General features: G+C 42.5%; 1 protein-coding gene across 1 annotated transcript in view; it reads left to right on the forward strand.

The window, feature by feature from the left end:
* The window catches only part of e2f4 (E2F transcription factor 4), a 28,518-nt gene extending 16,160 nt beyond the window's left edge, over positions 1 to 12,358 (forward strand). The window contains exons 6-10 of the mRNA XM_090232227.1: positions 9,631 to 9,910; positions 10,020 to 10,190; positions 10,380 to 10,427; positions 10,602 to 10,646; positions 10,774 to 12,358. Coding sequence (XP_090088353.1) covers positions 9,631 to 9,910; positions 10,020 to 10,190; positions 10,380 to 10,427; positions 10,602 to 10,646; positions 10,774 to 10,889 — 660 coding nt within the window. The 3' untranslated portion in view covers positions 10,890 to 12,358. The remainder of the gene's footprint in view (positions 1 to 9,630; positions 9,911 to 10,019; positions 10,191 to 10,379; positions 10,428 to 10,601; positions 10,647 to 10,773) is intronic.
* Positions 12,359 to 12,881: the final 523 nt, after the last annotated feature.

Consider the following 12,881-nt stretch of genomic DNA (forward strand, 5'->3'; position numbering starts at 1 on the left):
TTGTGTGCAAATGAGAAGGTGCATACAGCACAGAAGGAGCAAAAGGGGACAGCCCAAAAAGATATGAGAACGGACATAAACGGTCATAAAAACAAGAAATAAAAAATGTACTTGCAATACAGGCATTTGGAATATCGCGCTAAAACGTACATTCTAATCAATCAAATTAATTTGATACATTGCCCAACCCTACTACTGGCCACCCCATTTAGGAGGATATATAAATGACTGAAATCTAGCTAGCTCACTGGCCAGGCAGTAGCCACTACTAGCCAACGAATTGTGGATTACCTATTTATTTATTTTATTAAGCAAAAGACAGTTTGTGGAAATGTAAAAATAACAATTAGTGGACTTGTTTTATGAATGATCGGACAGTGAAACGTAAATAGATTGGCAGCTAGCTGTTGAGGCTTTCACTTATTTCTCAAATAATTAAGCTGAAGCTAGGTTTCACAAGTCATTTGGCACTTTCTGTTCATGCCGGCGAGCAAGCTACAGATGGCTTTGCAGCAGATCTGTGTGACGCACACACCCAAGACGGCTCAGCCAATCACCAATGTAACTCATGACTATTAATGACTTTCCCTCCCGCTATCCTACAATTTTTTTTTTGTTGCTATTGGTACAATTGCAATGGCCGCCAGACCAACCATTATGCCATCTTTGATTTGAATGAGGACGCCCATTCTATTCATTTTATTTTTAAGGTAGCACATGCAGTCAGGAGTGAAGGAGAGGAGAGAGAAAATATTTTTTACCTGAATGGTCCACCACCCAAAGGACATTCAGCCAACTTGACACAACTGTGGGAAGCATTGGCGTCAACATCAGCCAGGATCCCTGTCGAATGCTTTCGACACCTTGTAGTCCGTGCCCCGACGAATTGAGGCTGTTCTGAGGGCAAAAGGGGCTGCAACTCAATATTAGGAAAGTGTTCCTTATGTTTTGTGCACTCTGTATAGATATAGATACTAAATAGAAATGTGGAAGCATACAAATACATCTAGGAGCACAATGAAAGTACACTACATGACCAAATGTATGTGGACACCTGTTCATCAATCTCATTCCAAATTCATGGGCATTAATAGGGAGTTGGTCCCCCCCGTTGCTGCTATAACAGCCTCCACTCTTCTGGGAAGGCTTTCCGCTAGATGTTGGAACATTGCTGCGGGGACTTTCTTCCATTCAGCCACGAGCATTAGTAAGGACGAGTGATGAGGCCGGGCTCGCAGTCGGCATTCCAATTCATCCCAAAGGTTTTCGATGGGTTTGAGGTCAGGGCTCTGTGCAGGCGAGCCAAGTTCTTCCACACCGATCACAACAAACCATTTCTGTATGGACCTCGCTTTGCCATGCCGAAACAGGAAAGGGCCTTCCTCAAACTGTTGCCACAAAGTTGGAAGCACAGAATCGTCTAGAAAATCATTGTATGCTGTAGGGTTAAGATTTCCAACCCATTAAAAAACTGCCCCAGACCATTATTCTTCTTCTACCAAACTTTACAGTTCACACTATGCATTCGTGCAGGTAGCATTCTCTTGGCATCCGCTGAACCCAGATGAAGTGTGATTCTTAATTCCTGAGAATTAGTTTACACAGCCCCAGAGTTCAATGGTGGCAAGCTTTACACCACTCCATCCGACGTAAGCCTGAGCATGATCTTAGGCTTGCGTGCGGCTGCTCGGCCATGGAAAACCATTTCATGAAGCTCCCGACATACAGTTCTTGTCCTGATGTTGCTTCCAGAGGCAGTTTGGAACTCGGTAGTGAGTGTTGCAAACGAGGACAAACAATTTTTACGGGCTACGCATTTCAGCGGTCCCATTCTGTGAGCTTGTGTGGCCTACGACTTTGCGGGTGAGTCGTTGTGGCTCCTAGACATTTCCACTTCACAATAACAGCACTTACAGTTAACCGGTGAAGCTCCAGCAGGGAAGAAACTTGACGAACTGACTTGTTGGAAAGGTGGCATCCTATGACGGTACCATGTTTAAAGTCACTGAGTTCTTCAGTAAGGCCATTCTACTGGAGATTCCATTGCTGTGTTGATTTAAAAAAAAAAAACATTTATACAACTGTTAGCAACAGTGTGGCTGAAATAGCTGAATCCACTAATTTGAAAGGGTGCCCATATACCTTTTTGTGTGTGTATGTACAGTACCAGTCAAAAGTTTGTACACCTGCTCAATCAATGGTTTTTCTTTATTGTAGAATAATAGTGAAGACCAACTATGAAATCACACCTATAGAATCAAAAGTAGCCACTCTTTGCCTTGATGACCGCTTTGCACACTTGTGGCATTCTCTCAACTAGCTTAAAGGAGGTAGTCACCTGGAATGCATTTAAATTAACAGGTGTGCCTTGGTAAAAGTTCATTTGTGGGATTTCTCTCCTTAATGCGTTTGAGCCAACCAGTTGTGTTTTGACAAGCTATGGGTGGTATACAGAAGATAGCTCTATTTGGTAAAAGAGCAAGTCCATATTATGGCAAGAACAGCTCATAAGCAAAGATAAATGACAGTCCATCATTACTTTAAGGCATGAAGGTCAGTCAATCTGGAAAATAACTTTTAATGTTTCTTCAAGTGCAGTCGCAAAAACCATCAAGCACTATGATGAAACTGGCTCTCATGAGGACCGCCACAGGAAAGGAAGACCCGGAGTTACCTCTGCTGCAGAAGATAAGTTCATTAGAGTTAACTGAACCTCAGATTGCAGCCCAAATAAATGCTTTAGAGTTCAAGTAACAGACACATCTCAACATCAACTGTTCAGGGGAGACTGAATGAATCAGGCCTTCATGTTTCTTTGCAGCAATTCAACCAACTACTAAAGGACACCAATAATAAGAAGAGACTTGCTTGGGCCAAGAAACACGAGCAATGGACATAAGACTCGGTGGAAATCTGTCCAAATTGTTGATTTTTTTTATTCCAACCGCTGTGTCTTTGCTGTGTTATTCTGCAGCAATACGCCATCCCATCTGGTTTGCACTTTGTGGGACTATAATTTGTTTTTCAACAGGACAAGGACCCAACACACCTCCGGGCCGTGTAAGGGCTATTTGACCAAGAAGGAGAGTGATGGAGTGCTGCATCAGATGACCTGGCCTCCACAATCACCCAACCTCAACACAATTGAGATGGTTTGGGATGAGTTGGACCACAGTGTGAAGGAAAAGCAGCCAACAAGTGCTCAGCATATGTGGGAACTCCTTCAAGACTGTCAGAAAAGCATTCCAGGTGAAGCTGGTTGAGAGAATGCCCTAGAGTGTTGAAAGCTGCCATCAAGGCAAAGGGTGGCTGCTTTTGAGGAATCTAAAATATTATTTGTTATTCAAATATTATGACCTCAAAAATATTTGTTTTTAATACATTTTTGGTTACTACATGATCCCATGTGTTATTTCATAGTTTTGATGTCTTCACTATTATTCAATAATGTTAAATTGTAAAAAATTAAGAACCCTTGAATGAGTACGTGTCCAAACCTTTGACTGGTTGTGTGTGTGTGTGTGTGTGTATATATATACACAGTGCCTTGCGAAAGTATTCGGCCCCCTTGAACTTTGCGACCTTTTGCCACATTTCAGGCTTCAAACATAAAGATATAAAACTGTATTTTTTTGTGAAGAATCAACAACAAGTGGGACACAATCATGAAGTGGAACGACATTTATTGGATATTTCAAACTTTTTTAACAAATCAAAAACTGAAAAATTGGGCGTGCAAAATTATTCAGCCCCTTTACTTTCAGTGCAGCAAACTCTCTCCAGAAGTTCAGTGAGGATCTCTGAATGATCCAATGTTGACCTAAATGACTAATGATGATAAATACAATCCACCTGTGTGTAATCAAGTCTCCGTATAAATGCACCTGCACTGTGATAGTCTCAAGAGGTCAGTCAAAAGCGCAGAGAGCATCATGAAGAACAAGGAACACACCAGGCAGGTCCGAGATACTGTTGTGAAGAAGTTTAAAGCCGGATTTGGATACAAAAATATTTCCCAAGCTTTAAACATCCCAAGGAGCACTGTGCAAGCGATAATATTGAAATGGAAGGAGTATCAGACCACTGCAAATCTACCAAGACCTGGTCGTCCCTCTAAACTTTCAGCTCATACAAGGAGAAGACTGATCAGAGATGCAGCCAAGAGGCCCATGATCACTCTGGATGAACTGCAGAGATCTACAGCTGAGGTGGGAGACTCTGTCCATAGGACAACAATCAGTCGTATATTGCACAAATCTGGCCTTTATGGAAGAGTGGCAAGAAGAAAGACATTTCTTAAAGATATCCATAAAAAGTGTTGTTTAAAGTTTGCCACAAGCCACCTGGGAGACACACCAAACATGTGGAAGAAGGTGCTCTGGTCAGATGAAACCAAAATTGAACTTTTTGGCAACAGTGCAAAATGTTATGTTTGGTGTAAAAGCAACACAGCTGAACACACCATCCCCACTGTCAAACATGGTGGTGGCAGCATCATGGTTTGGGCCTGCTTTTCTTCAGCAGGGACAGGGAAGATGGTTAAAATTGATGGGAAGATGGATGGAGCCAAATACAGGACCATTCTGGAAGAAAACCTGATGGAGTCTGCAAAAGACCTGAGACTGGGACGGAGATTTGTCTTCCAACAAGACAATGATCCAAAACATAAAGCAAAATCTACAATGGAATGGTTCAAAAATAAACATATCCAGGTGTTAGAATGGCCAAGTCAAAGTCCAGACCTGAATCCAATCGAGAATCTGTGGAAAGAACTGAAAACTGCTGTTCACAAATGCTCTCCATCCAACCTCACTGAGCTCGAGCTGTTTTGCAAGGAGGAATGGGAACAAATGTCAGTCTCTCGATGTGCAAAACTGATAGACATACCCCAAGCGACTTACAGCTGTAATCGCAGCAAAAGGTGGCGCTACAAAGTATTAACTTAAGGGGGCTGAATAATTTTGCACGCCCAATTTTTCAGTTTTTGATTTGTTAAAAAAGTTTGAAATATCCAATAAATGTCGTTCCACTTCATGATTGTGTCCCACTTGTTGTTGATTCTTCACAAAAAAATACAGTTTTATATTTTTATGTTTGAAGCCTGAAATGTGGCAAAAGTTAGCAAAGTTCAAGGGGGCCGAATACTTTCGCAAGGCACTGTATTATACACAAACTCAGCAAAAAAAGAAACATCCCTTTTTCAGGACCCTGTCTTTCAAAGATAATTTGTAAAAATCTAAATAACTTTACAGTTCTTCATTGTAAAGGGTTTAAACACTTTTTCCCATGCTTGTTCAATGAACCATAAACAAGTAATGAACATGCACCTGTGGAACGGTCGTTAAGACATTAACAGCTTACAGACGGTAGGCAATTAAGGTCACAGTTATGAAAACTTAGGACACTAAAGAGGCCTTTCCACTGACTCCGAAAAACACAAAGAAAGATGCCCAGGATCCCTGCTCATCTGCATGAACGTGCCTTAGGCGTGCTGCAATGAGGCATGAGGACTGCAGATGTGGCCAGAGCAATACATTGCAATGTCCGTACTGTGAGACGCCTAAGACAGAGCTACAGGACGGACAGCTGATCGTCCTCGCAGTGGCAGACCACGTGTAACAACACCTGCACAGGATAGGTACATCCGATCATCTCGCCTGCGGGACAGGTACAGGATGGTGGCAACAACTGCCCGAGTTACACCAGGAACGCACAATCCCTCCATCTGTTTTGAGAGTGTCCGAAATAAGCTGAGAGAGGCTGGACTGAGGGCTTGTAGGCCTGTTCTTCACCAGACATCACCAGGAAACAACGTCACCTTTGTGCACAAACCCACCGTCGCTGGACCAGACAGGACTGGCAGAAAGTGCTCTTCACTGACGAGTCGCGGTTTTGTCTCACCTGGGGTAATGGTCGGATTTGCGTTTATCGTCGACGGAATGAGAGTTACACCGAGGCCTCTACTCTGGAGCGGGATCGATTTGGAGGTGGATGGTCCGTCATGGTCTGGGGCGGTGTGTCACAGCATCATCGGACTGAGCTTGTTGTCATTGCAGGCAATCTCAACACTGTGCATTACAGGGAAGACATCCTCCTCCCTCATGTGGTACCCTTCCTGCAGGCTCATCCTGATATGACCCTCTAGCATGACAATGCCACCAGCCATACTGCTCGTTCTGTGCGTGATTTCCTGCAAGACAGGAATGTCAGTGTTCTGCCATGGCCAGTGAAGAGCCCGGACGTCTGGGACCTGTTGGATCAGAGGGTGAGGGCTAGGGCCACCCCCCCTCCCCCCCAGAAATGTTCGGGAACTTGCAGGTGCCTTGGTGGATGAGTGGGGTAACATCTCACAGCAAGAACTGGCAAATCTGGTGCAGTCCATGGGGAGGAGATGCACTGCAGTACTTAATGCAGCTGGTGGCCACACCAGATGCTGACTTACTTTTGATTTTGACCCCCCCCTTTGTTCAGGGACACGTGACTAACAGAAATGTAATAGTGTCTGTGGAACTTGTTCAGTTTGTCTCAGTTGTTGAATCTTGTTATGTTCATACAAATATTTACGCATGTTAAGTTTGCTGAACATAAACGTAATTGACAGTGAGAGGACGTTTCTTTTTTTGCTGACTTTACATACCATCCAGAAGGACAATAATCTCTGCAGCACTCCACCAATCAGACCTTTATGGTGGAGTGGCAAGTGGAATCGACTCCTCAGTAAAAGGCACATGACAGCCCGCTTGGAGTTTGCCAAATGCACCTAAAGGTCTCTCAGACCATGAGAAACAAGATTGAACTCTTTGGCCTGAATGCCAAGCGTCACATCTGGAGGAAACCTGGCATCAGCCCTACGGTGAAGCATGTTGGTGGCAGCAGCATGTTGTGGGAATGTTGTTCAGGGACTGGGAGACTAGTCAGGATCGTGGGAAAGATGAACGGAGCAAAGTACAGAGAGATCCTTGATGAAAACTGGCTGAAGAGCACTCAGGAGCTCCGACTGGGGCGACGGTTCACCTTCCAACAGGACAACAACCCTAAGCACACAGCCACGACAACGTAGGAGTGGCTTCGGGACAAATCTCTGAATGTCCTTGAGTGGCCCAGCCAGATCCGGACTTGAACCCCATCGAACATCACTGGAGAGACCTGAAAATAGCTGTGCAGCGACGCTCCCCATCCAGCCTGACAGAGCTTGAGAGGATCTGCAGAGATGAATGGGAGAAACTCCCCAAATACAGGTGGGCCAAGCTTGTAGCGTCATACCCAAGAAGACTAGGCTGTAATCACTGCTAAAGGTGCGTCATTAAAGTACCGAGTAAAGGGTCTGAATACTTATGTAAATGTGATACTTAAGTTTTTTATTTGTACTAAATTAGCAAACATTTCTACACCTGTTTTGCATTGTCTTAATGGGGTATTGTGTATAGATTGATCAGGGAAAATTTTGATTTAATCCATTTTAAAATAAGGCTGTAACGTATCAAAGTGTGGAAAAGTCCAGGGGTCTGAATACTTTCTGAATGCTGTGTGCGTTATAACCCAATAGGTCCCACTGTAATGCCGGCGCGTTTTGGACGTCTAACCCCTTTTAGAAGTTTTGTGTTTTTGATTTTGGTTGTACCATTTGGATTGATCTATTTCTTCTCTAGATATCAACCATTAGTCTGTTTCAGTTAATGGGGGCTGAGCTAGAGCGGCGTTTGTGAGACACGGGCGAATCCCGAAGGGGCCTGGGCCGGGTTTTTTTTAATACAAAAGCATCTGCAGAGTCCAAATAGTTTGTAGCTCAAACCATCTATGAAAAGCTGAGAATCTCATAATGCACATGTTTTGCTCTATAAAGCTCACAAACCGCACGAGTCGTTAGAAGGTAAGGGGTTCCCTCGACATAGAAGTAGGATATAGTGCATATAACACTGTAATAAGCTCACATAGTTGCTGTCACAAACTCAACTCCACACAGTTGTCGTTGACTAGTTGAATATTAATTTCCCATTTAGCAAATTTCTGTACTTACAGCATTCATATAAATACATTTTTATCAGGATTTTGCTTTGGCGGTCCTTATTTTTTGTTGTTGACATTTTTCAATATAACTCATGAATGCAATAGTTTATGTCCAGTTGTTGTGTGTTATACTTAGACCTGGTTGTCCTGGAAATAAAATGGTTAAGCAGTTCATTGTGAGGCTAAATATAAGGGAGATAAATGCAGATAAAGGAAAGTCTGGGTAGGTTTGGGAGGATTCCATATTTTCATATTACTGCCCTAGCACACAAGGGGGTGCTAAAAAAGATTAGAAAGCCCATTGGGCCTCTATTACCAGAATGTTAATTAAATTAGTACAAACTAATAGCAAAACCACATAGAAGCTGTTTGCTAACGAGCGAAAAACGAACATAAACTAATTGCAAAGAGAGGCAAATTTAGCTCAAAGTTAAGCATAGCTAATAGCTACCGAATGTCATTTTCAGTGAGTGTGGACATTTACAAGCGAAAGTGAACGAGAAAAATTCTGCAAATGAACAAAGTTGTGATGCTGCTTTTCTGAAGGAACACTGCATATAACTACATTTTAATTATTATTTTTTAGTTAAAAGAAATTGTTTTGAAAGTATTGGTATTGAAAAACCATAGCGTGGCTTTTTCCAAATACCCGCCCAAGCCTAGTCTCGGGACTCATAGGGTTAATAGGAAATTACTAAAAGTTTATAAGGTTTTTGGAGTGATTCATGCTTAATCAAGCAGAATGTTCCCCTAATATTTGAGTCATTAGGTGAGACACAAATGTTCTGCTTCCCCTTTAAGGGACGGGCTGTTATTGTCGTAACTGGGCACTTGTCTGTGATGGGGAGAAAATCTTAGACTGCGAGGTCTCTTCCCTAGGAGCAGTCCTTTGCAGCAAACTCAAACATTGGAAAAACAACCTAGCGTGTGAACAAAATGATGTAACTGGCCAAGAACATAAAGATAAAGTCACACTTCAGTAGCCTTTCTTGTCAATTCGATAACTTCTACATTGGTGCTTTGGATGGGGGAAAAAATATCTCTGACCACCTGCCAACATGGCTGGTGAAATAGACATTCTTACCCACCAATCACAATCTACCTGTATTTGGCAGGTGTTCATTTCCCGCCCTGAACACCCACCAACGTGGCGGGTGAAATTGTAATCTTAACCGCCAATGCCAAAATCTACCAGAATTTAGCTGGTTTCATTTTAGGCACTGTTTTGGTGGCTTTTCTTTTTCCATATTCTTTTTTTTTACCCCCTACTACTTTCAGATAAACCAAAAGCAGGTGAAAAGAAGCAGGCGTGATCAATTTGTGGGATTTTGGTCTGTTTATGAAAGGGATATAAAAATGACTCTCCCCTTTGTCTCACTGTCCTCCGACCATGTATCTCCAACTTTGATTCTGGCGAGCTACTGGTTGTGCAGGCTTCTGTTCCAGCCTAGCACTAATAGACTTTTTAAAAGCAATCAACTAAACACAGTCTGGACAACGATTATATGAATCAAGTGTCAGTACTGGGATGAAACAAAGGCCTACATGCAGCAGCTCTACAGAATCTGAGTTGGAGTTCCCTGAGCCTCTACCATGTGTCTGACTCTGAGTGACTGTTGGCAGGTACTGAATGGACAGAAGAAGTATCAGATCCGTCTCAAGAGCTCAGCAGGACCCATTGAGGTTCTTCTAGTAAACAAGGACCCGTCCAGCCCGTCTCCAGTGGTACTGCCCGTCCCCCCACCAGAGGACATGCTCCAGAGCCTGCCAGTGCCTGCTGCTGCAAACCCAAAACCAGCACCTGCTGCCCCCAACCAGCCTCTGACCCCCTCCTCCAACCCCAGTTCTGCCACACTCTCACCTGCTTCCACAGCTACTACCAACCAGGCAGTCACCACCGCAGGTACGATTTGGTCTGAAAAAGAGCAGACTTCTTACTGTATGCTTGTCTTTATCTGAGCATTGGAAGGACAGCAAAATGTAATTCTCATATCATTGTCCTACTTTTACAGTGTCTAGCAAAAACGTCAGCACACTGACTGTTTCCACACCCACTACAAACACAACTGCCCAACCAACAACTCTGTTGGACACCCAGCCTCTCCAGTCCTCTGCCTCGTTGGATGGCTTCTCTTCCTCATCTTCAGCAATCTTTGGATCAATCAAGACTGACCCCTCAGAACGTAACTGTCACCTGCTGTTTCCTTTAGAGCATAATGCTTCTCTATCCTGGTACAAAATCATACAAGGGGGACACCACAGAACTACAAAATATACATCAAAGTCTAGGTTTATTTAGGGAGTGCGTGCACTCTATCAATCCTTTTCTGACGTTATTGAGTGAGTGATGTTTTTTTGTCTTCTGTTTGTAGTGCTGGATTTCCCCAAAGAACTTTCTGATATGTTTGACCCAAGTAAAGGTAAAGATCACCTCCACAAATTATGAAATCTATTGGGAGTTATTTTTCTATGGCAAATGTTATCAATGCTGGCAATTACTTGAGATTATAGCTTCCAGAATAAATGTTTTGCACCTTTTTAATTCTAACCCCTCATCCCCATATCTCTCCCTCTCACACTGTCTCTCGGAGTAGAGATCATGAGTGCAGACCTGTTGGAGGAGTTGATGTCTTCTGAAGGTAAGTTGCCATGCCTACAGGTCTGCTTATTTGGATTTGTGGATCAGTAGAGATATACATGACATATCAAGTTGAGAAATACATTCCTCCTCCCTGATCTCTTTGTACCGGTCTCTCTCTTTCCCAGTGTTCTCTCCACTCCTCCGTCTGTCTCCCCCGCCGGGTGACCACGACTATATCTATAACCTTGACGAAACCGAAGGCCTTTGTGACCTCTTTGATGTTCCTATCCTTAATCTTTGACCTCTGAGCTGAGTTCCCAATAGTGTATTATGTAAGGAAATCTAAGAACAAAACATGTTGACCATTTTTATATGGGAAAAAAACAAATGAGTGATTTTATTTTTGGATCCCTATGTATTAGAAGATATTTCTGTGTAAAAAAAAAACAAAAAAAACAAGTGTTGTTAGTCTGATGCTCTTCTTTCTCTTACCCAAATCGTTCCACTTAACATTGGCAGCAAATGTTTCAGGGCGTAGTGGCTCTAAGTTAGATGAAAAGGGGGGGATAAAGAAATATTGTCCTCTCCAAACTGAACTGATGATCTCTCTGGTGAAATTCCTTTCTCATGCTGGTCTGTGATGAACTATATTCCCTCCTTCAATCTATGTTTTGAAGTAAGTTACAAACTGGCAAAAGCAGTCATCATCGCGTTCTGATCCTCATCAACACAGTGTCAACAGATTCAGAGACACCCAGGCAGCTGCACACACTCGTACAGTACGTGTGAATGTGTACACACACAGCTGATCAAATATGCACTGTTCTGTGTATATAGAGAATATATATATTTTGTATTACCAGCATTTGTGGAGTTAAATGTGTAATGAACTACATGTGTGAGACCGCAATAGTGAACCAGGGTTCCAGACGAAGACAGGATAAGAGAAGGTTTTGAGGGGTTTTAGGTGTAATGCACATTGAATTAACATCTATCATTCATCTTGGTCCCCTTGCCTTTGTCGTTGTTGTTTTTCTTACCTGTTTCACTCACTTTACAACATTATCTGCGGCACTCTTGGTTTGTCTTACAATTATTATGTATATAAATATTTTATTTAGTCTATGTAAAATAATGTTTGTAGCTGTTTAAAAAATACATGAAAAACAATCATTAATTCCTATAAAGTATGGTAGCGTTTTGAGTGTTGTCTATCGTCTTTGTATATGTTGCTCTGATCCGTGTTCAATAGAAAAGGTCCCCACATACTTTCACCGTGACTATGGAAATGTAGTGTGAGAGAATAGTTGTTCTTAATTTCATTCTGTTCATTTTTGTTTTATTTCCTTCCCTAAAGCATTTATTTTGTATACCTGTCAGATATATTACCGATTTGGGGGTATAAAATATATTCTCAAAATACGATAATCTGTATCAAACTGCTCTCACATCATTGCACTTTACAACACTCCAACCAGTTAGCATCTGTCGTTTGGGTGGTGTTGTCAGTTCGCCTTCAATGCCCAGGGAATTCAAGAGGAGTCTGCTTACATGTAACATTAGATGTGTTAAGAGGCTCAGAGGATCTATAGTATCATTGCATTTGCAATAATGATGACTAAAACGTTAGTTGCATCATGTAAAAAAAAAAAAAAAGTTCTGTCAATTTCCTTTACTTGTCTTGTTGTTGGCAGAGAAGGCCAAATTGAGGGTAATGCAATGTTAAAACTGAATATGGATAAGGAACCCTAAATAAAACGAATGACTGCATTAATTGAATTGTGAAAAATTCCCCAACATGCATATTGGCTACTGCACAGCTTTATGTAGTAGGCTATCTTTACTGAACAAAAATATAAATGCAACAATTAAACAATGAGTTAAAGTTCATATTAGGAAATAATTCAATTTAAATATATTAGGCTCTAATCTATGGATTTCACATGACTGCAGGGGTGCAACCATGGGTTGGCCTGGGGGGGGGGCATAGGCCCACCCACTGGGGAACCAGACCCAGCCAATCAGAATTAGTTTTCCCCCACAAAATGGCTTTATTACAGACCGAGATACTCTTCCGTTTCATCAGCTGTCCAGGGGGCTGGTCTCAGACTCCCGCAGGTGAAGAAGCTGGATGTGGAGGTCCTGGACTGGCAATGGTTACACGTGGTCTGCGGTTGTGAGACCAGTTGGACGTACTGCCAAACATTCAATTCTCTGGCAACAGCTCTGGTGGACATTCTTGCAGTCAGCATGCCAATTGTACACTCCCTCAAAACATAAGACATCTGTGGCA

Source organism: Oncorhynchus mykiss, chromosome 1, assembly GCF_057628025.1.
Source record: "Oncorhynchus mykiss isolate SJ-2025 chromosome 1, ASM5762802v1, whole genome shotgun sequence".
Classification (NCBI taxonomy): domain Eukaryota; kingdom Metazoa; phylum Chordata; class Actinopteri; order Salmoniformes; family Salmonidae; genus Oncorhynchus; species Oncorhynchus mykiss.